This window comes from Manis javanica, chromosome 6 (assembly GCF_040802235.1).
Source record: "Manis javanica isolate MJ-LG chromosome 6, MJ_LKY, whole genome shotgun sequence".
Taxonomy (NCBI): Eukaryota; Metazoa; Chordata; class Mammalia; order Pholidota; family Manidae; genus Manis; species Manis javanica.
The window spans coordinates 7,217,122-7,237,841 of record NC_133161.1 but is presented as its reverse complement, the minus strand read 5'-3'; the positions used below and the strand labels follow the sequence as shown (position 1 = coordinate 7,237,841).

General features: G+C 38.9%; 1 protein-coding gene across 1 annotated transcript in view; it reads left to right on the top strand.

Annotated features, from left to right (window-relative positions):
• CNTNAP2 (contactin associated protein 2) overlaps positions 1-20,720 on the top strand; it is a 1,951,112-nt gene that overhangs the window by 1,608,053 nt on the left and 322,339 nt on the right. Inside the window, exon 15 of the mRNA XM_073239854.1 lies at positions 17,126-17,253. Coding sequence (XP_073095955.1) covers positions 17,126-17,253 — 128 coding nt within the window. The remainder of the gene's footprint in view (positions 1-17,125; positions 17,254-20,720) is intronic.

Here is a 20,720-nt window from a genome sequence, read left to right as displayed (position 1 = left end):
ATCTTCGACCCAGCTCCTTGAGGAGTCCGTATTTTCCTCCTAGCAATTAATTTATATTCCTTTTACTGAGTTTCTCTCCTGCCTACCTCAACATTTTGTCTCTTTTTATCCCTAGAATGTACTGAAATGAAAAGATCCATTTTTTTCTCTTTCTCATATGCCTCCTTCTGAATAGTGTGCTTTCTTTTGATCTATTTTACTTTCTAGAACAAGGATATTTGATACTTCCCAGAGAAATCAGAGAGATACCAAGTGTATGACCATCTGAAGTGGGCTAGTGTGGTCGTTTAACAGACACAAAAAGCATCAATGCACAAAGTGGTGAAAAGATACACATGAAGGAAGTTCTCCGTCTCACGTGGCTGGCTCACATTATAAACATTGGGATCTGTAAACTATAGCATTGCCCCCCCTTTCCAAAGGGTCATTTTGTCCAGGAATGGCATTATTGGTAATGTGTTCTACAGTCTTCTAATTAAAGACATCAAATTAAGGAGAAAACATTTCTCTCAGGTAATAGTAAAATATTTACTTTCACATGCACTTGCATTAACCAGCTTGAACCAATTAGTTATTCCCAGTAGATTACTCCCATTAGTAATTGCATAATCAAAGATTCTAGATATTCTGTATTTTAGTTACTGACATTATCATTTTTATTTCATAATCTCAATAATTGAATATTCATTAACTAATTATAATTAAAATGCATGATCCCTTAAGAATCCTTATAACTATTTAAATGAATATGGGCTAAATAAAAGGAATTAAAGTAAGAGATAAAAATTATCCAAAGGGAGTAAATTTTATTCTTTAAGAATTATAGAAAAGGAATACAAAGAAAGAAAAAAATCCAGGGAAGGCAACAGAAAATTAATGAAACAGTACAGATCCCTGAGTGCCATGTAAGAGAACTGATTTAATTCTTCAGTCATGAAAAAGATAAACAAGACTTTTTCTCCTTAAAGATGGGAGCTCTGACTGATTGCTTTTGCGTTAAGACCAGACCAATGGCAGAGTATGGAACCTAGTGGACTCTCAATTAATATTTAAGTGAGTAAGGAAGTAAATTCTTTCTGAAAGTTCTAACAAGTAAGTTCATGAGTCTTTTTTCAAGTCAGCTTCTAGAAACAATGTTTTAAAAAATTTTTATTTGGATTAGTTAGAAAATGTGTATTTGAGTTCAAAAGTTAGTTCATGTATTCTGGGCATGAAGTTAGACGTTGGGGAGGTTCTGCTGGAGGCCGCGGATCTCAGAGGGGGCCTGGAGATGGTTCCGTTGTCCCTGTCTGTCCTGACCTGCCATAGACTAGATCATCCCTCATTGTAGGAGCCCACCGCAGAATTGGTCTTCTATGTACGTGTGTTGAGTTTGTGTCTTAGTCATACGAAAAAGTCAAAGGTAAATGATTTGGGGCTATTTTCTGGACAATATTGTAAAGGGAAGTGATGATGACTTTTTGTAATAGTTAACATTACATGGAACCATATGAACTGCCATTTTTGTATATCAAATACAGTTGAGTAGTGGCAATTTCATATGGTTTGATCTAATATTTATTGAATTCTTACTTTATGCTAGCCACAGTGTTACATAATTTACAATCAGGTAACTCATTAAATTTCACTCCCCAAAAAAATATTGACACATGAGAAAATCAAGGCTTAGGTAACTTGCTCAACATGGAAGGACCAAGAAATTGAACACAGTTTGACACCAGACCCTCTTTTCCTAAAAAAAAAAATACCATCCTGCCCAGGAAAAAATATGGATGTTGTAAATGATGTTATCAAAATCTTGCCTTCTGATCACTTACTTCTGTGAACAGAAATGTGACAGTAATACACCGTGGTTAATTCACAATGCAAATTGTTTACTTTTAGAAAGGTGAAATTTACTTATAATACAGAGACGATTGTCACTGCAATACCAAGGGCAAATTCTGTGGCTACAAAAATGAGTAACACATAATCTTTATTCAAAGAAAGGAGATCATGTTGAAGGAGGATAGAGAATTATAAAACCTACTATATCATTAGAGTTACATTTTTGTGAGCCACATGTCCAATCCAAAAATGAGGACATATAGTGGGAACGTATTATGGAGACAAAGATATAAATACTTGAAGCCAGACAAGTCCCAGAAAATTCCTAATCTGTGTCAACCATTACTGTATTGTCCATATAAATAAATTTCTGTGGGATCCCAGAGGAAGACAGAATTAATTAATTTTGGTAGGATCAGGGAAAATTTCACAGAAGAGATGACAACTGGACCACACCTTAAGGATGAGTACAATAGGCATGGAAGATACAAAGGACATTCCAGAAAAGGGAACAGCACGTGCAGAGGAAAGCATGGAAATAAACAAGGTTGAATAAGGTTGAATAATGGTACGTAGCTCCGGTAGTAAGGAGGCAAGGAGTAGATACTATATGATTCTGTATGCCTGGAACCCCAGGGCACATGGAATTTTGGAAGGGTAACTTGGCCTCTCTCTCTGAAGAGACCACGGTTGGGAACTTAAAACTTTGTCCTGGAAAGCAATAATGAGCCACCAGTGGTTTTTCCCTCTTGAGACATAACTTTAATAGAGCGAAATGTAGAAATCTTTAACACACGGCCCAGTCATTTTTCATATTGGTACACCCATGAGCTCATTACCCAGGTCGTGATCTACAGCATGGCCAGCTCCCAGGTCCCTGGTCCCCCTTCCTGCACAGTCCCCCCAAAGCTAGCTACTATTCTGACTTCTATTACCTTAGGCTGTTTTTGCCTGCTCTTGACCATACAAGTGGAGTCAATCGGCATGTACATTTTTGTGTCTTTTTTCCTCAGTGTTCTATCTTTGCAGTTAACTGTGTTTTTGTGTGTAGCTATGGTTTATTTTATTGCATTGCTGCATCTTCTTTCATTATGTGAGTATATCATAATTTGTCATTCCTCTGTTGATGGACATCTGGGTGGAGTAGCTTCTCATTTTTTCCCCACGGAAGGAAAAATAATTTAATTGTCTTTATTTACAAGAGTCCAAGAGTTGTTCTATACTAGCTGATTAAGACACACATATCCCTGTGTGATGAGAACCAAGTATTCAACGGCAGACCTAGCATCAGTAATTCCAATGCTAAGTACTCACCAGTGTTGTCTACCTTTCTATCTCTAACTTCATCTCTTAAGCTCTGTAAGTGATTTACCATTAAAGCTGAATTTGAGAAGCCATAAAATTGCCAGGAACCATGCTTCACAGACTAGTACAACGCAGGACATGATCTCTCAGGACATTAATATGTGTGCTGGGAAAGAAGTTCCTTTTCCAGGATGCTAGGTTAAACAAAGTTAAATATGTTTTACTCAATGTAGAGACTGTCATAGTCTTTAGTGCATTAGTTGGTATTTTGCATCTCCAAAAGTGAAAAATACAGAATGTATATACATAGCATTTCCCAAACTTGGGAGACCAAATACCTTTTTCCCCAGAAAACTTACTACAATCTCTCAGAACTAACGTTTTCCAAAACCCAACCTAAAAAAATTACATACAACTATATGGACTTAATTGTGGATTATGTCACCTCCCCACAAAAATTCATATGTTAAAAGTCCTAAGCCCCCAGTATGACTCTATTTGGAGAGAAGGCCTTTATGGAGGTAATCAAGGTTAGATGAGGTTGTAAAGGTGGAGCTCCAGTCTGACAGGTTGGGTGTCCTCCTAAGAAGAGGAAGAGACCCCCGAGTTAACGCTCTATGTGCACATGGGAAAGGCCATGTGGGGACACAGAAGGGACACTTGCCAGCCGAGGAGAGGGCCCTCACCAGACAACCCTGCTGGTGCTTTGACCTTGGTCTTCCAGCCTCCAGAACTGTGAGAAAATAAATGCCTGTTGTTCAAGCCCCCCAGTCTGTGGGATCTTGTTGTGACAGCTCAAGCTGACTAACACAACACCTCTAAGTTAGACCCACTCAAGGAAATAAGTGACCAAATCCTCCCAGGCTTGTTTGCATCACTTCCCTTTTCCATTTTCAGCTTGTTTACAAACCAACTGCTTGGCCCTATCAATAGAATGTGGTGATTTCCCCTTTGGGATCCTCACAAGCATGAAATTAATTCATACCAACAAGACACTCCTATGGTTTGTTGTCTCCATAAAACTGCCACTAAACTGAGTTTTGCATCGTTCAAGATGTGTGTAACCCAGCAAGTGGAGGCCACTCACTCCTTTCTTGATGGTATTGGCTATCCCTCAATTAACAGTGATGGATATTTATTGCCTTTCTTTTAAGGGAAGGATTTATATGCCTCTTGATTTGTGTAAGTTGGACTGCATCATAAATGGTCCACGCTCTAAATTACCAAATAAGCTTGGCAACAGAAATGACCTTGTTTACTAAAATCTAATTAACTGAAGTTTTAGACAGTTCCCAAGAGGGTTACTGAATTTCTGGTCTTCTCCAAGTCCAATCAACCGCAAAAAACCTAGCTGGCTGAACTCAGACACAAAGCTCGAACGTCTGGTGGAATCAGCTAGTTAGCTCTTCTTTCAGTCATTTTGTCCAAGAGTGCAGTCCTGAGAATCTTTTCCCAAAATACACTGGCTATCATATTTTAGGAAGGCCAGGTGAATCTCACTTGATGGGTCATGATTGGAAGAAAGAGCCCCATGTGGTCTTTGCTCACTGGATCTGAATACAAGGATGCTGAACTTGTCACTCTCACTCCACAGCAATGGCCAGAATGTCCTAAACGTATCACTTTAGTCATTCTCTGGGCAAAGTTTTGTGCTATCCTTAGCTATTTATATCCATAAGGCATTCAAGAGTTTTGCTGCCACACTTGGACAGTTATATTGCAAATTGATTATGGACATATGTGATAAAACATAATTAACTGGTCCAGCTCCCAGACTATAAACAACATCTCCTAATGCAGGAGACTTCTCTGGTGCCTTTCCTGTCACTGCTTGCGTTTCTCTTTTCTCATTCCAACTTCAAAATAGGAATTTAGGGTTGATCTCTACTCTCTTATTTCTCACTTGGTTATCAGTCATTGAAATGTTTCTTCATTACTCTGCTGGAAGTCTCTGAGATGTGTCCGCCAGTGATCTCCATATTAATACACCTGATGTGCACTCTTTTCTTTAATACTGGACACTTTGGCAGTATTTCATATAATTGACCACTTTTTTCTCCCTGAAACTCTTTTTCCTTTCCTTCTATTACACACAATTATTGTGGCTCCCTCTCAAATTTTAGGTCATTTGTTTTCAATTTCCTTAGGTCACCCTTCTTGCTTCATGCGGAAGACTGATGGCAGTCTTAAGCTGCCTTCATGGCTGCCTTCTGCCCCGCAGAAAACGCAGTTCCTGAGAGATGTTTGGAGTTTTTTATTAGGGCCATCTCACTCTAAACAGTAAGTTCTTTTCCTTATTGTTGCTGAGGCCTTTGCCACATGTTTACAACCCACAGATATTGATAATATGAAAACAAATATTGATCATCTTAAGGGCCCTACAGAGTTGAGAGACAGGTAAAGAAAACCACTTCCACCTTCAAACCAGTCTTCGGTACCCACTAGGGGAATGAAATGACCTGCTGAGGGGAAGTGGAGATGACAAAGTATGTCAAAGGTAATGTGATGTTTGAAGAGAACAGACTGTAGTAGAATCAGTATAAGAATCAGTTCTATGGATATGTGTTACTTGGAGGGGCCTTTAAAAATGGCAATGGTAGGAAAAAGTAATGCTTCCTAGTTAAAAGAAGAATGCTTGTATCATTAAAAAATAGCACCTTCTAGGATGCCCAATTCCATAAAATAAAATTTAAGGCTTAGTGAACTTCCTTCTGTGGCCAAATTCATCAAAACAAATGTTCTCTTGAGCAGATCAATCTATTTAAGTGAAAATTTAGGAATGAGAGCATCTGACTATTGTCTCTCATGATTGGGAAGGTCTTTGGGAGCAGTGAAGGAGTACTTTACATAGTAAATCAGATAAAAACTTGATATTATAAAAATTGGCTAGATTTAGAAATGTTTTCATATCAAGGAAGGGATTATAAGTTAGGTTTCTTCTGTTGTCCTGGAGTCTCAGCACTGGCTACAGGGCCGTGAACCAGATTAAGAGGTCCAGTTTGCCCACATTCTAAAGCCAAGTGCATCTCTGGCAGAATTACCCAGTTAACAGGCAACATTGAGAAGCCTGCAAACTCCTGAAGATGTCTGAGACCAGTGGGAAAGACTTATTGGCAAAATTGTTAGCAAATTCTGTCTGTCCCTAACTATCTCCACCATAATGAGAGTTGGAAAGGGGAACCTCAAGTGAATGAACTGGGGAGCTTGATCCATGACTGCCGGGGTTAGAGATGATGGGGTCAGCTCACACCATCTGGAGTATCCCCACCTAGCTTCAGGGTGAAGCCACACAGGCACGTTTTCCCTGGCCACCCCTTTCAGAGTTCTGTGAGACAAGAATGCCTTGTGTGCGCTGTGGCCAGATGTAGAGCCTGTGGAGTGACCAGCAGTATGAAACCTTGAAAGGAACCCCCCCCAAGGACCTTTGAGCCAGGAGCAAGGTGAGGGTGGGCCATGCAGAAAATCCTAAGTGCTCAGATTCCAACTCTGCAGTTGTCAGTTGGTTAGGAATAAAATTTCAGGAGCACTGAGAGAAACCCTCCCCTAATTTTTAAAGCTATACAGGGCCAGTATAAGTGAAGGTTTTCCCACTGACTACCTCTGAGATACCAGGAGCTGGCCATTAATTCCCAGAGATGAGCCTACATGGAAATGTCATAGAAGCTGCATATCAAGTACTCCATCTGTCCTTGCCAGTAACATAATGTATGAAGCACAATTTTCAAAAACACAAGGAACACTTGCTTAGGGAAAATATGCTTAGGCAAATAAACTGTAAATAGTCCGAACTAGTCTTCAGTAGACAGTTTTCTTATATAATAAAAACATAACTTCATATCATTTATAGGAAAGCAACTGAAATTATTTTAGCAGAATTTGAGAAATGTAAACATGCTTCTTCGCTTCTTAAATTCTAGAGTAGTGGAGATTAGACTGCTTTTCCTAGTTGAACCATTAATTAGTTGAATGCCTAAAACCATGGCATAACTTTATTCCAAATCTGTTACTGAAAAATAAGGGAAGTAGCTAGATAATCTCCTAAAATGTATGCTGGATACTGTACTAATAGATTCTAGGCAAACTCCATAGAACCAGTAAATCCTATTCTCAAAGGGCTACCTACTGTTAGGCTGGAGGAAGGAAAAAACAAGGACATACAAACAGAACAGAGAGATACCATAAAAGGAGAACAGGCCAGACCCCAAGGTCCGTGCCTAATATGGAAAGGGGACAGCTCTTCCTGAATTCCATCCTTCTGATGTGCCAACTAAGACCCGGATGTCAGCCTCCTCCCTCTTGGAAGGAAAAAAGTTTCTGGTTGTCTATTATGTCACCTTTAGCCAATCATACCTCTCCATGCCCCCTAGGATAGCTTGCCCACTCCTCCCCCTCCTAACCCCTTATAAGCCCCCACCTCCCTGACCGTGTGTGACTTCCCCAGCCTGTGATAGCCAGACCAGGGAACATCACCCGGGAGTGGCACTCAAATAAACTACCTGGCCCTTGGTTGCCTCTCTTTGCCTGCTTATTTCGGCTAGAATTTATCTTACACCTACTAGTGACCCCACCCCATGAAAAACAGAACTAACCTTTATTATGTTTTATGCCACACATTTAAGTTTGCCACATTTGTTCAAATGATTGCTATTTGTTGTTCCAGCATTACAAAACGAATGTCAGTAGAGTCCAAGAACTACAGGAGAGGAAAGAAATATTTTCCTCCTCTCATCTTAGGTTCTCCAGTTGGGGTCCTCTACATTAGCCTGGCCAAAGACAGATTAGCAGGAGAAAAACAGAAGTTTAATAATATGTGTATCATTTGTGTACACATGGGACCCTCCAGTGATGAACAACCCAGAAGAATGGTTAAAATTTGGACCTACATACCATCTTAAGCCAAAGGACAAGGGGCATGGGGCTTCTGGGTAGGGAGGCAAATTATGTGAAGGGGACCAGGAGAGCTATGGTAAGCAAGAGTTGTTTTAGTAAGATTTGTTATTCAGGATTAAGTCATACCTTCTCATTGAAAAGACTTGTTAAGAGTCTTCCTTCTCTATAAATAAATACATAAATAATAAAATGAATACAATAAAATAAATTTTAAAAAAAGAAGTCTTCCTTCTCTTCCAGGTACAAGGGAGGGAGACATCTCTACAAATGGAAATTTCCTTTACAAAAGGAAAACTCATGCCCTCTGTTTTTTAGAGCTTTTCCTGTGTCTACCAATCTCAAAGGCCTTTATAGCTCAAAATAACCTATATGCCATAGAGGCATATTAGAACTGCATATTCTGATACTCTTCAGAACCCCAAATTATGTCATAACTTACCTATGTAAAGAAACAGTGGCCCAGATATATTTAGCAACTGCCTTTTACGTAGAGGAAGAGTTGAATTAGGACTCCAGTCTTTAAGATCTCATTCTTTCCACTTTATTAATTATATATAAGGCTTCTAATTGAATACTGCTTTATAAAGAAAAAATAAAACTTCAATTACAGAAAAGGAATAATAAAAGTGTTTCAAGAACATTCAAGGAACTCCAATTATAAGACAGGTTTTCTTTCTCATCTCTCACCATTGATGAAAGTACATACTGATTACTGTTTTAGGATTGTGCCTAGTTAACTTCTATGTTTATTCATTTATTTAGTCAATTATGAAACATATGGAGTGAGCTGCTCTTAGGTGCTTCCTACTATTTGTTTTATAAAGTTGCATGAGACAACATATATGGCCTCAGGGAACTTGCATTCCAGAAGGAAAATCAAAGAACATTTTGCATCATAGAATCCTGAAATGGTTACAAAGGCTTTCAAAGAGATTCTAAACTGAAGAGGTAATTGTCTTGCATTTATAAAAGGCCTAAGCTATTCCCACTGAAAAGGAGTAATTGAATCTGTAATTACTTTCATTTCATAGGGGACATAGACATAGATTCTAAAGATCTCATTGTGATGGTTGTTTTCTTAATTACTCTAATTGCTTTGCAGAGAACACTACCTTACATCCACTGAGGAAAGCGCAATAGTTAGTTGTGACTGAGGACACCACAAGAAGTATGTTAAAAGTTCTACTTTATTGTATAGAAGACACCCTTCCATTGTGTAGTTCAGCTTCTGATGATCCAGCCATGCCAAGGTACCCTCCATGTATACTGGGAACAAAGGCATTCATTTCTGATCATGATTCTTGTGAATGACCATAAAGGAACTGGCACACCTGCTCCTTGGTGACAGTAGAGCTGCCCTTTTAAGAGCACATAGTCACCTCCATATCATCATTTCAGTGATGCCAGAACATTCTTCCCTTTCTCCCATCCAACCTCCACCATTGTTAAAGATTTGGTTTCTAAGAGAGCCCTTTGTCTCGTTAAAGCATCATTTCTATTATAACTGGAGGGAGAAAATGGTTTATCATATTATTCTCTGTAAACATTCTTTAATAGGGGCCAGGAAAGAGGAAAAATGAGACCATTAATTTCTTGTTATGGGAAAGGCAGTGGGATGCAGCCCCAGACAGAGAGGATGTAGAGATGGATTTGGGAACCAAAAAAAAAAAAGGCACAGAAAGAATAAAAATTCCCACTTAATTAAAAAAAAAGTTTTAACTATAATTTTGACTTGAGTTTATAGGTTCCTCACCTTTTTTATGTACATTAGGTATAAACTAGTAAATAATTAGTAGTATTTGGTACTGTTAGGCTGGAGAAAGGAAAAACAAGGACATGCAAACAGAACAGAGAGATGCCATAGGGGGAGAACAGACCAGACCCCAAAGTCCGTGCCTAATATGGAAAGGGGGCAGCTCTCCCTGAATTCCATCCTCATGTGCCAACTAAGACCCGGATTTCAGCCTCCTCCCTCTTGGAAGGAAAAAAGTTTCTAGTTGTCTATTATGTCACCTTTAGCCAATCATGCCTCTCCCGCCCCCTAGGACAGCTTGCCCACTCCTCCCCCTCCTATTCCCTTATAAGCCCCCACCTCCCTGACCGGGCGTGACTGCCCTGGCCTCTGACAAGAAAGCCACAGAACCTCACCCGGGGGTATTTAAATAAATTACCTGGCCCTTGGTTGCCTCTCTTTGCCTGCTTATTTCGGCTAGAATTTATCTTACAGGTACTATACTGTGGGGTACATGGCAAAATTCTGGCCTTAGTCCATTTACACATCCATGGATGTTTACTGCTGCTGCGTCGGGTGGATCTGGGGCAAGGGGTGGAGAGAGAATGGCCATTCTCACCTCCCCTCCCCGCTGTTCCTGGTACGTCGTTGATCTGGCATCTGCCAGTCACCTAGAATGGCCCAAGGAGCTCCTCCCCTCCGAGCAGGCTTCACTAGCGAGGACCGGGAGTGAGAACTTGCGGAGCGTGCATGGCACAGCCATTGGGAACAGACAGGGCTATGCCTGGTTAGCAAACCTGAGCAAGCGGTGGGCAATAAAAACGGTTTCTCCCAACCAGCCCTTCCCCTTGTCTTACTTCGGTTTCACCAGATTCATAGGAGGATTTGTTACCGGGAGGAGAATCCCCTTCCCCCCTGAGCTATGATATCCCCTGAAGAAGCGTCTCATTCTTGGGTAGCTGTCTCACTTTGTGTAATGGATGCTTTCCTGAAGAACTATTTGGGAATCAACATTTGCAGGTTCAACTATATATTCCTGTTTCCTTGTAACTCTGAATCTGTGAGATCAAATGAGACCATCCATTGGAAAGCACTATGAGTATTATAAAACTGTGTAATTTTAAGCTATTGGTGTACTTTTTGATTTAAGAGATGTAAAGAATAAAAACAATGCACCGATCCTTTAATAAAAATAACTACTGATGAGTCTATTATCTTTAATGGAAGCTATCAGTAGAATAACAACTTCCCAGGAAAACTCTGGAAAATTCTTATAGGTTTTTTCCTTTTGACCTACTTTTTCTGGGTACCTGCCACAGGAAGAGTACATTGCATCTGTGGGTGGCTATTAGGAGGCAGAAAGGACGGAGAAAAAAGACAGAAAGATTTACAGATAACATGAACATACTGTTTGAGCCAAAAATCATGTAGAAGATTCCAAGAAACAGTCCTCGCAGGTGGTGGCAGTGAACAGAGTTTTACTGTCAGGCATGTCTAGGAAAACCAAGGGTGTTTGGTTTTCAGTGAACAAGATCCAGTTCTGATTTTAAAGATAACTGGGAAGGTGGCAGGTGTAGTAGGTTGGGGTAAAGGGTACAAATTCTGAATAAAGAATGAGAATGAGGCTGAATGTGGGTGAAATTGGTGGAAAGTTCTGGGCCATTTTAAAATCTTGATTCACATCTCAGAATGTTTATAGAAGCCAAGGGCGAGGAACAGAGACTGAAGGGGCTGGGAAGGATTTTTGAACTTCTACCCAAGAAGCAAGGTCAGTGGAATAAGAATATGTAAATATTAATAAAAACTTTGAAAGCAGGGTAAACCCTCTAAAAAAAAGAAATCAGTAAAGATTTTGTAGTCCCAAGTTCATAGTCACAAAGTAGAAGACTTCAAAGCCAGGAAAACACCACTGCATAATGCCATATACCAGCACTTCTGGTGAGGTGTGTGAGAAGGGGATGTCTTCTCCCATTGCCAGCTGGTATTTGCAACCACCTACAGTCCTTTTTTTTAAATGACTTTATTGAATATAATTTAAATAACATTCACCTATTTAAAGTGTATGAATCAAGGATTTGAGTAAATTCACCAGGTTGCACAGTACATCTCCACAACCCAGGTTTGGTAGATTTGCATTACCCCTATTAGGTATCTGTTTATCATCAACCCGTGTTCCCACCTCTAATCCCCTGTAACCACTAATCTGCTCTCTGTCTCTATAGATTTGCTTTTACTGGACATTTCATATGAATGGAATTAAGAATTTGTGGCCTTCTGTGTCTAACTTTTTACTTACATGATGTTTTTGAGGTTTATGTATTTTTAGCATGTATCCATATTTCATTTATTTTATCGCTAAATAATGTTCCATTGTATGGACATACTACACATTATTTATCCATTCACTAGCTGATGGGCATTTGAGCTTTCTCCATTTGGGGACTATTATAAATAAAGTTGCTATGAACATTTCCCTGAAAGTCTCTGTGGGGACATAGGTTTTCATTTCCTGTGGGTAGATAGATATCCAGTAATTGTTGGGCCATATGGTAAATCTGTGTTTAATTTTTAAGAAACTGCCAAACTGTTTTCAAAAGTGACAATCCCACCAGCAATGCCTGGATTCCAGTTTCTCCAAATCCTCAACAATGCCTGTTGTTACTCCTCTTTTTTATGACAACCATTCTGGTAGGAATAAAGTGGCATCTCACCATAGTTGTAATTGCACTTCTCTGGTGACTAAAAATATTAAGCATCTTCTCATATGTTTGTCTCCCATTTTTACTTCTTGTGAGACATCCTCTATAGCTAAAACTCTGACTTCCTGGTTCTTGCAGAAATTTCTAGCTCAGGTTGAGCTGTGATGGAAGGTGCTCACTGACTGTAATTCCGTTATTGCTTTTAAGTAACCAAGTCCTTCTAAAACTCCACAAGGCAGAGGTCACTCTTCTCTGCTAGAATTACAGGACAGACTTATAGTGTGTAACTTTTAAAATATCTGGAAGAAGAACAGACTCATAATTGGAGAATCTGGAGATGTTCATTTTTCTTTAGGGTTATTTTTTTCTCCTTTTCACTGAACTAAGGGCAAGACCCAACTGCCTAGAAGCTTGTTGACTTTCTCCACAGGATAAGAAAAGAAGTCAAGGGACACACAGAAAGTAAGACAACTCCTCAGGAAAATAGTACTAATGCAAAAAAATAACAGTAATGCCAAGTTAGAGAAGCAAAATCCATAGAATCAACTTTTACTTTAATAACAATGCTTAAGGAAATACTATGCAGGAGTCTGAGTTCAGGGTCTCTTTGAAATGGATGATAGAATTTTTCTAATGCACAAGCCCACTAACAGATGTAATTAGATTATGCTAACATGATAGTTACTATCTCCCTAAATAAGATTGACCTTGATCTGTAAAGATCATGACTTTCTGTGAAGGCTTGTATTGCTTATAATTTTCACACAGGTGTTACGATAGAAATCTTACAGGTGTTTAGAGGGTCCCTCTCCAGATCTGTTTATTTTCTTTTCACTTATCATTTTTTGTAAGTGGGTTGTGCTGTAGGATCACATCAGAAACCTTGTACTAGTCAAAGTTTGCTATCCAAAATTTGTTTCTACAATCAATATGTTTCCAGCAGAGTCCAGTCTTTGTGAGTTTCACACAGTTGTTTGTGACTGAAATCACTGGAGCCCTATTTAAATCTTTTACCAAAGTGATGGGGGAGGTAACTTCATCTTTTTTCTCAGCTGATAATTATTTTTTTCTGTTTTCTTGGTCTAGTAAGGAATATGTGAACATTGTTAACTATTATTGAACTGCAACCTTTTATAAATTTCAATGTACCATTAAAAACCATGGTTAACTTGGGGATGGGGTATTTTTTATGCCTCTTTTATTTAGGACATAAATGGAGTACATAAAACATTACAGATATCTCTGAACTTACTACTTGCAAAACACCTCAACATTTTAGGATGGCGAAATGTAACTAAAAAGGTAACCCTCACCTCATCCATACATGAGAATTTTAAACAAAAAAGACTTTTAGTTGCCGTAGTGGGTTTGGTTTTTGGTCTTCTAGTTTGTTTCTGTCCCTCTCCCCTTCTTTTTCAGTGGCAAATCCTAGTTTGATATCTAGGATGATCTCAATTTGAATTCAGACTCTATATTTATAAGATCACCAGATCTTAGTTGAGATAAACTCTCAGATTCTCATCAGTCAAGTGGGGATAATGATGCCTATAAGGAAGATTTGGTTCCATATTTAAAGTTATACACACAAAGCAAACCAGTATACAAAGGTACTCAATGACAGATGGCCTGTTATTATTGTTTTCCATGAATTAGAGCAATGTTCTTCCTATTTTGGGATCCTTACCCATCATTAAAAAATTTGAACTTAGGTTTACAAACAAGTATAAAAATAAGGTACAGGTTCTGATGAACCAATATTTCATATTCCATGTAAAGCAAGCCATTTAAAATGACAAAGTTTTAATTTTGTAATTAATGATCATTTCTTTAAAATATTAATAGAAATTAGTAATTTTTCTCAGATTTTTTTAACTGCAGCATAATTGAATATATATTATTATTTTATATAATCCTACTATTTGAAGATTTGCCTCTCTGCTCTGTTCATTTTGATACTTGACTTTATTGGCTATCAGATTGAAAAATGTTACCTAAGAGTATGTATGTCAAACTAGATAAAAGTACATTATTAATGCACCTAATGAATCATGATGCTAATTTTTCAGTTTTATTGACCAATAATACAAAGGTTTTGACAAAATGTGGCTTTCAAATTTCTACCATTTCTGATTTACTCAGTTTTGTTTGCAAAATTACCGAGTAATGACCCATCTCAGCATTAAAAAATAACTCTAAAACCAGAAGAACTCTATAACTTTAAGATTATTGCAACAATTTTAAAGTTATACTTGAAGTTATGGAAGTGTGTAGATGTGAAAATTTCATTAAGTTATACACATATCAATTTCAGCAATAAGATTACATAATGATGGGAATATTTACAAACATTTGTTTTCATATTCATATTGCTCTTACATTAGCACAAGTTTTGCTTTAAAGTGGTTTCTTTCTCACTCATCATACATGAACTGACAATACCAAGTGTCATAAAGGATATCAAGCATCCTAACACGATGGCTGCACAGTGCGGTCAATCAAAAAGTTAATCATTTATAATAAAGTGTAAGTTATTTCTCACTGTTAAATAAAGTTCCGTTTAACTGCGTCAGACATACCTCTTGCCCTTTCCCTAACCCCACGCTCAACGGAGATGAGCTGTTGCATGCAGCCCATCATGATAGTCAGAAGAGTATATGTTCGATAAATCCCCAAAGGAGTAATAGATGCTGATGACTGGAAATTTTTCCATAAAGGATCAGATAATACCTCTGCTAGGCTTTGAGGGCCACATGGTCTCTCTCACAACTCCTTAGTTCTGCCCTTGAAGTGTGGGAGCACTACGGGCAGTATGTTTAAAAAGAAAAAAGTGGCCGTATTTCAATAAAACTTTTATATTTTGGACACTGGCTTTGAGTTTCATATCATTTCCATATGACATAAAATATTATTCTGCTTTTGATTTTTCAACCATTTAAAATGTAAAAATCATTCTTAGCCCGTGGGCCATTGGAGAACAGGCAACAGGACGAATGGTTTCAGGACTTAGTTTGCAGACTTCTCATCAGTCACCTAATTCTAAGTGATCGTGAGCTTGTAGAGAATCTCAGCCCAAGGTTTCATAGTAGTACACATTTTCTCTGGTAGGCTATGAAATTACAGTATGTCTTGTTAAAGGGTACTTTTGTTTATTGTGTCTTTAAGAAACACTGCATACCAAGTTTAATAGCAAAGTCTTTGTTCCTTCTCTGACATAGACTTTTTAATAAAAGAAGTTGGGTTTGCAAAAGATTCCACTGAGATATTTGAGTCCAGGTCATCAGTAGCTACAATGTCAATAAGAATCAGTGTTTTTCTGCATGATCTACGTTCCCATTTGATTAACACATTTTTTAAAAGAACCCTTCATTTTGGAAACTCAAAGGCAATGAAATAACTAAGGCAGTGTGAAAAACACTTGTTTGAGACCCACTGTCTAAATTCTGTGACTCCTCCCGGGGTTTCTGTGGGTTTTGACACCTGAGGAAGTGTACGTTCTCTGGCATTCCTGAAGTTCAGGGGGATATGTAACTGCTATTAACAGCATAGCATTTTAAAGGCAGGCTTCCACCTGAGTTCCCCTCAATTTCCTGCATTATTTGCCAAGATGCAAATGGCAAAGCTTTAACCTGATTATTGAACTCTCTCCCTCATTCTTCTATCATTCAAAGTCAGTTTTCTTTTCTGTGACCTGTTGTATGTACACTTTTAAAATTGTTATTCATATTCAGGCTGAAAAGTACAAAAAATCATGTGAAATGTAGATTTATGGAATGACTTTATAGTGATGTGTGCCTTCCACCCACCTAGCCCCAAATAAGGGGATCCCCCAGCCACAGCAGTATGAAAATAGGATGAGGGGAAACCTGTGCTCCCCTTTAACTCACATGGGTCCATCCCCCAAAACATCCGGATTTCTAAGCTCCATCCTACAGGCAGTACTCTGCGACTCACTTTGTCCTCCTCATTTATTCAGAGTGGGTACAGGGAAGAGGTAGGACACCTGAAACAGGTGAGTATAAACAGGAGGAAGCCCCGAGGAGAAAACCCAAACCGGCCGTGAATATCCACTCCTCTCCTCAGTTACAGATGGAAATAGGCACTTTGTGAGCACCTGTTCTATTTGAAAACTTCACATAAATTCTTTCAGTTGTTTAACAAGAAAAGATGAAGAAACAGGGTATCCCTTATTTAGCTGATGCACTATAGGGAAGAAAGCCTCTGAAGCAACTGCTTCAAAGCAATTAAGGAAACAAGGATTTTTTTAAGTGAGTTTTGTTTCATATAACTTGCAAGAGCAGGTTGACTTTGCTGACCTTTTGGTGCCGTGACGACAGCAAGCTACATGCATGCTTAGCATTCGGTGAGTGTTCTTCAAGCAGCGTGATAGGCGACTCTCAGTCTAAAGTGATAGGCAGCATATTTATTGGCTGTGACTCTCTGGGAATCGCAGTGTCAGTTGTTTCCCAGAAGGCAAATATGTCACGGTTGCTCTTGAGCAGTGAGCTGTGAGGCCACCCAGTGGAAGAGAGAGAATAACTCTTTGTGGTTCTAGGAAGTGAACTTCTGAAATTTTACGGAATGTGATCAATTGTTAGACAACTTAAACAATTATCAGAAAGACCTGTTTCCAATTTAGCCTCCTCAGCCTCTTCTGTCTTTCTCTGTGATTCAGGAGGAAGGATGCTGGCTTCTTATCCTACAAAGATCACCTGCCAGTAAGCCAGGTGGTGGTTGGAGATACTGACCGTCAAGGCTCAGAAGCCAAACTGAGTGTGGGACCCCTGCGCTGCCAAGGAGACAGTAAGTTTGCCCAACCCCTGTGGCTTGGGCTTTCTTGTCACTTTTAAATGCTGTTTTCCAGTAAATCAGAGGATGACAGGAAACAGACTTGTTCTTCTGTAACTCTTAAAGAAACATCATGTGACATAAACAGAGCAAAATGGAGAGCTTGAAATACTCCAATACCTAGAGGAAAGTAACAATCATGAGGTCTCTGATACAGGATCCTAGATTTGGTCATTAAAGGTGGATATCCATCTTCCTTGTATATTCATTTATAACAAGTTTGACTACCTAAGTTTATGGTGATATGAATAGTAATGCTAATAGCATAAAAGTGGCACTCAATGGCTGTGACTCCACAGAGTGCTGCTGTTAATGCCATTAGCATGACTATTTATATCACTATAAACTGAGTTATGGTGATATAAATAGTAGCATTATAACTTAATGTTTCATGGTAAACTTGGATTATGGTCATATAAAGTCTGACATTACTGCCATCAAATTGCATCATCATCAGAGCTTGATCGTCTTTCGTAAGGCAAAGATTGTTTCTGTAACTACATCTTCCTTTAGGATTCGGCACCCCGAAGAGGAATTTGGGGCTGCTAGTATGGACCGTGGGAGGTCGGGGAGTTAAAGTGATGATCCCCTCTAATTAAGGGCGCCATTAGGATTTTATGTTGCTGGATACCCTTCGGTGTGCTTTATGTGCTGTTGAAAGGAAATGGCGATGGGTTGCTATGGGGATTCTGCAGCGAGCATCCCAGACGTCGTTTCCCCTTTTGTGGTCATGCACATGATTTGGGCAAACTCCCCTGGGAGTTGTCTGCCTTTGTGATTGTGTGGTAGGCATCAGGAGACCTAGATTCTGCTCCATGAATAACTGACTTGCTAGGGGGCCACAAGCAAACCCCTCTGTTCTCTCTGCTGTGGTAATGAGGCCACCACCAGCATCCCACCTCCTCCCGCGGAGGCCATAAACATTTTAGTGCCTAGATCCAGATTCCTCCTAGCAAAGCATTCTGTGAGATGGAATATTATTGCCATGTCCATAAATCAAGGAGAAGCAGACCTACTCGATGCAGTAAATTATTGCATCCATCAAAGAGGTGTCCTGAGGAATGTAATGGTGCATGCTTAACTGTTCACTACTTAGTAAATCGGGGCTGTCAGCAATTAAACAAGGCAATGTTCCTGATACAAAAGAGAGATGGAGTTTGTGCTTATTTTTCTCTTCTTACAGAAAGAAAATTAAAATTCTACCTTTAAAATTGAGGCTGGGCAAAAGAGCTTTATCATGCATTTATTGAACACCACCACCTCATTGTCTAGTCAGGCTTAGGAGAAATGTGCAGTAAGAAATTTCACTTCAACTGCTTAAGAAAAAGATATGACAAAATAATAACAAATACATTTTGAAATAAATATTTGAAGAGACAGATGTACTATAGTGTCACTCTCAAAATAGGCAGGTTCTTATATGCTATCTAATGAAAATCAGTTTCATATGTCATAATTATTAATATATAAAGGTAAAATATTTCTCACTTATCCATTCTAATTCTGAAGTTAGCTTTTATATGGAGGAAGGGTTGTCATCAAGTAATTGATTAACTCAATAGAGTTATAAAAATCCCACTTCTGCAAACTTTTGTTACCATTCCAGCTACATTAAATTGTCCATGTAGGCGTGTGTTAACAGTTTATAGCTAATATTCACTTGTTTTCTCTTAATCAATCAGTCCTCAGAAAGATTTTCTCATGTGTCTGTTGCTTGTCTAGCACTTCATTAGGTACTCTGGGGAACAAGAAAAAGAAGTTCAAGCTCATTGTGAAAAAATGCACATGAAAAAACATTGGAAAGCCCAAAAGTGTTTTATAATTTAATATTAGATTTTGCAAAATTAAGTTATTGTAGCTGATGCTCAAGAAAGGAGTGACAGGTTTCAGGCAGACTTTATAATTTTCAAAGAGAAAATGGGAAAAATATGGTGGTCGATGTTCATCTGCATTTCTTTTCCAAGGCTGCTGTCCTTAGAGACATTTTTAGGACCCAGTGATGAGCCAAAGAGCTATCTTGGTCCTTGACACCACATGGCCTCAGTATTCTTAGGGTGCTGCAGTTTCAGAGATTTTTTAATCCATACTGTACCCGATGCTTCATGAGAACAAAAGCACACCAATATTCAGTTGCAATTGTGTGGAATACTTTTGTGTCTGCACGAGAGAGAATTCTTCCTGCCTTGAGGCAACTGAGACTACTGTACCTCCTACCTGAATTCCCAGGCAGCAGTCAGCGGTTTTGATGCCTACCCTCCCTTTAAGAATGTTCTAACATGAACACAGTGAACTGTTCCACATCACAGCATATTCTAGTTTGTAAACAAGTATGATATCCTTGGAAACTCATGGCTCCCCTCTGAGGTAGGATAGGTAAATATTAGTCTTTCTGTTTTACAAATGAGCAAAATATTTCTTTTAAAATGTCATTTACACAACAAATTTCTGTGCACCCTTTCAGCCTCTGGGAGGCTCCAGCAGGGAAGACAGAGCAGAGAATGTGAACAGCCTGCTCCGCAAGAGGCCTTGGCTGTTTCCCTGCCTCCACTCTCTTCCCTGAGTCAATTGCTGACCGAATTAAAACATTTGAAAACAATGTCATTTGTGTGTCAGCCCGCCACTGTCCCCATCCACCCACATCCAGTTACGAATATAGCATGAATGTTGGGTGGGATTAAAATTCAATTTTTGTAACTTGAAAAGTGGTATAGTGCATTTATCCTGTTCCTTATAGAGATCAGTATGCTTTGTGTCATTTACTGAAGTCTGTGCAGAGCTCCAGTTTAAAAACCAAATCCGTTGTTGAAAAATGTCTTTCTCTAGTTGAGCTGTTGAGTGATAACAGCCCAGGAAAGGTGTCGTGCATTAGGCCCCACTTCTGTCCTCCAGCCTGAGAGAATGAAGCCAATTCTGTGGGACCCAAGTAACCATTTCAGCGGTTCCAATTGGTTTCATCATGCCTGAGTTTCATTTTTACTTTGATTCACCAGAACTCATAGACCCATGTCATCAAAATGCTAAAGAAACTCAGTGAGTCCCACTCAGGTCTGCTGCATTTCCCGTAGCACTGTAAAATGCTTAGGCCCTCATAGATTTTTTTTTTTTTTGCAAACACAGTCAAATGGAAACCTCGAATCTAAATGAAACTGAAGGTAGGACTGGTGATGGAAGGTCAGATATGATGAAAAGTGTGGTAACATCGCAATCCCGCTCTCATACCAGGTGTCCACAGGTAGAAGAAGAGCTTCTCGGATCATGACAATCACTCGTAGAATAGAAATTATTCTCAAATTTAAATATACAATCATTCTTGGAGGGGGTTGCTAAACTTTTATGGCATTAATTCAAAATATTCTGGGTTTTGCAGGTAAAAAAGTATTATCTGCACTATATATAGCAAATATGACTAATTAGAGAAATAA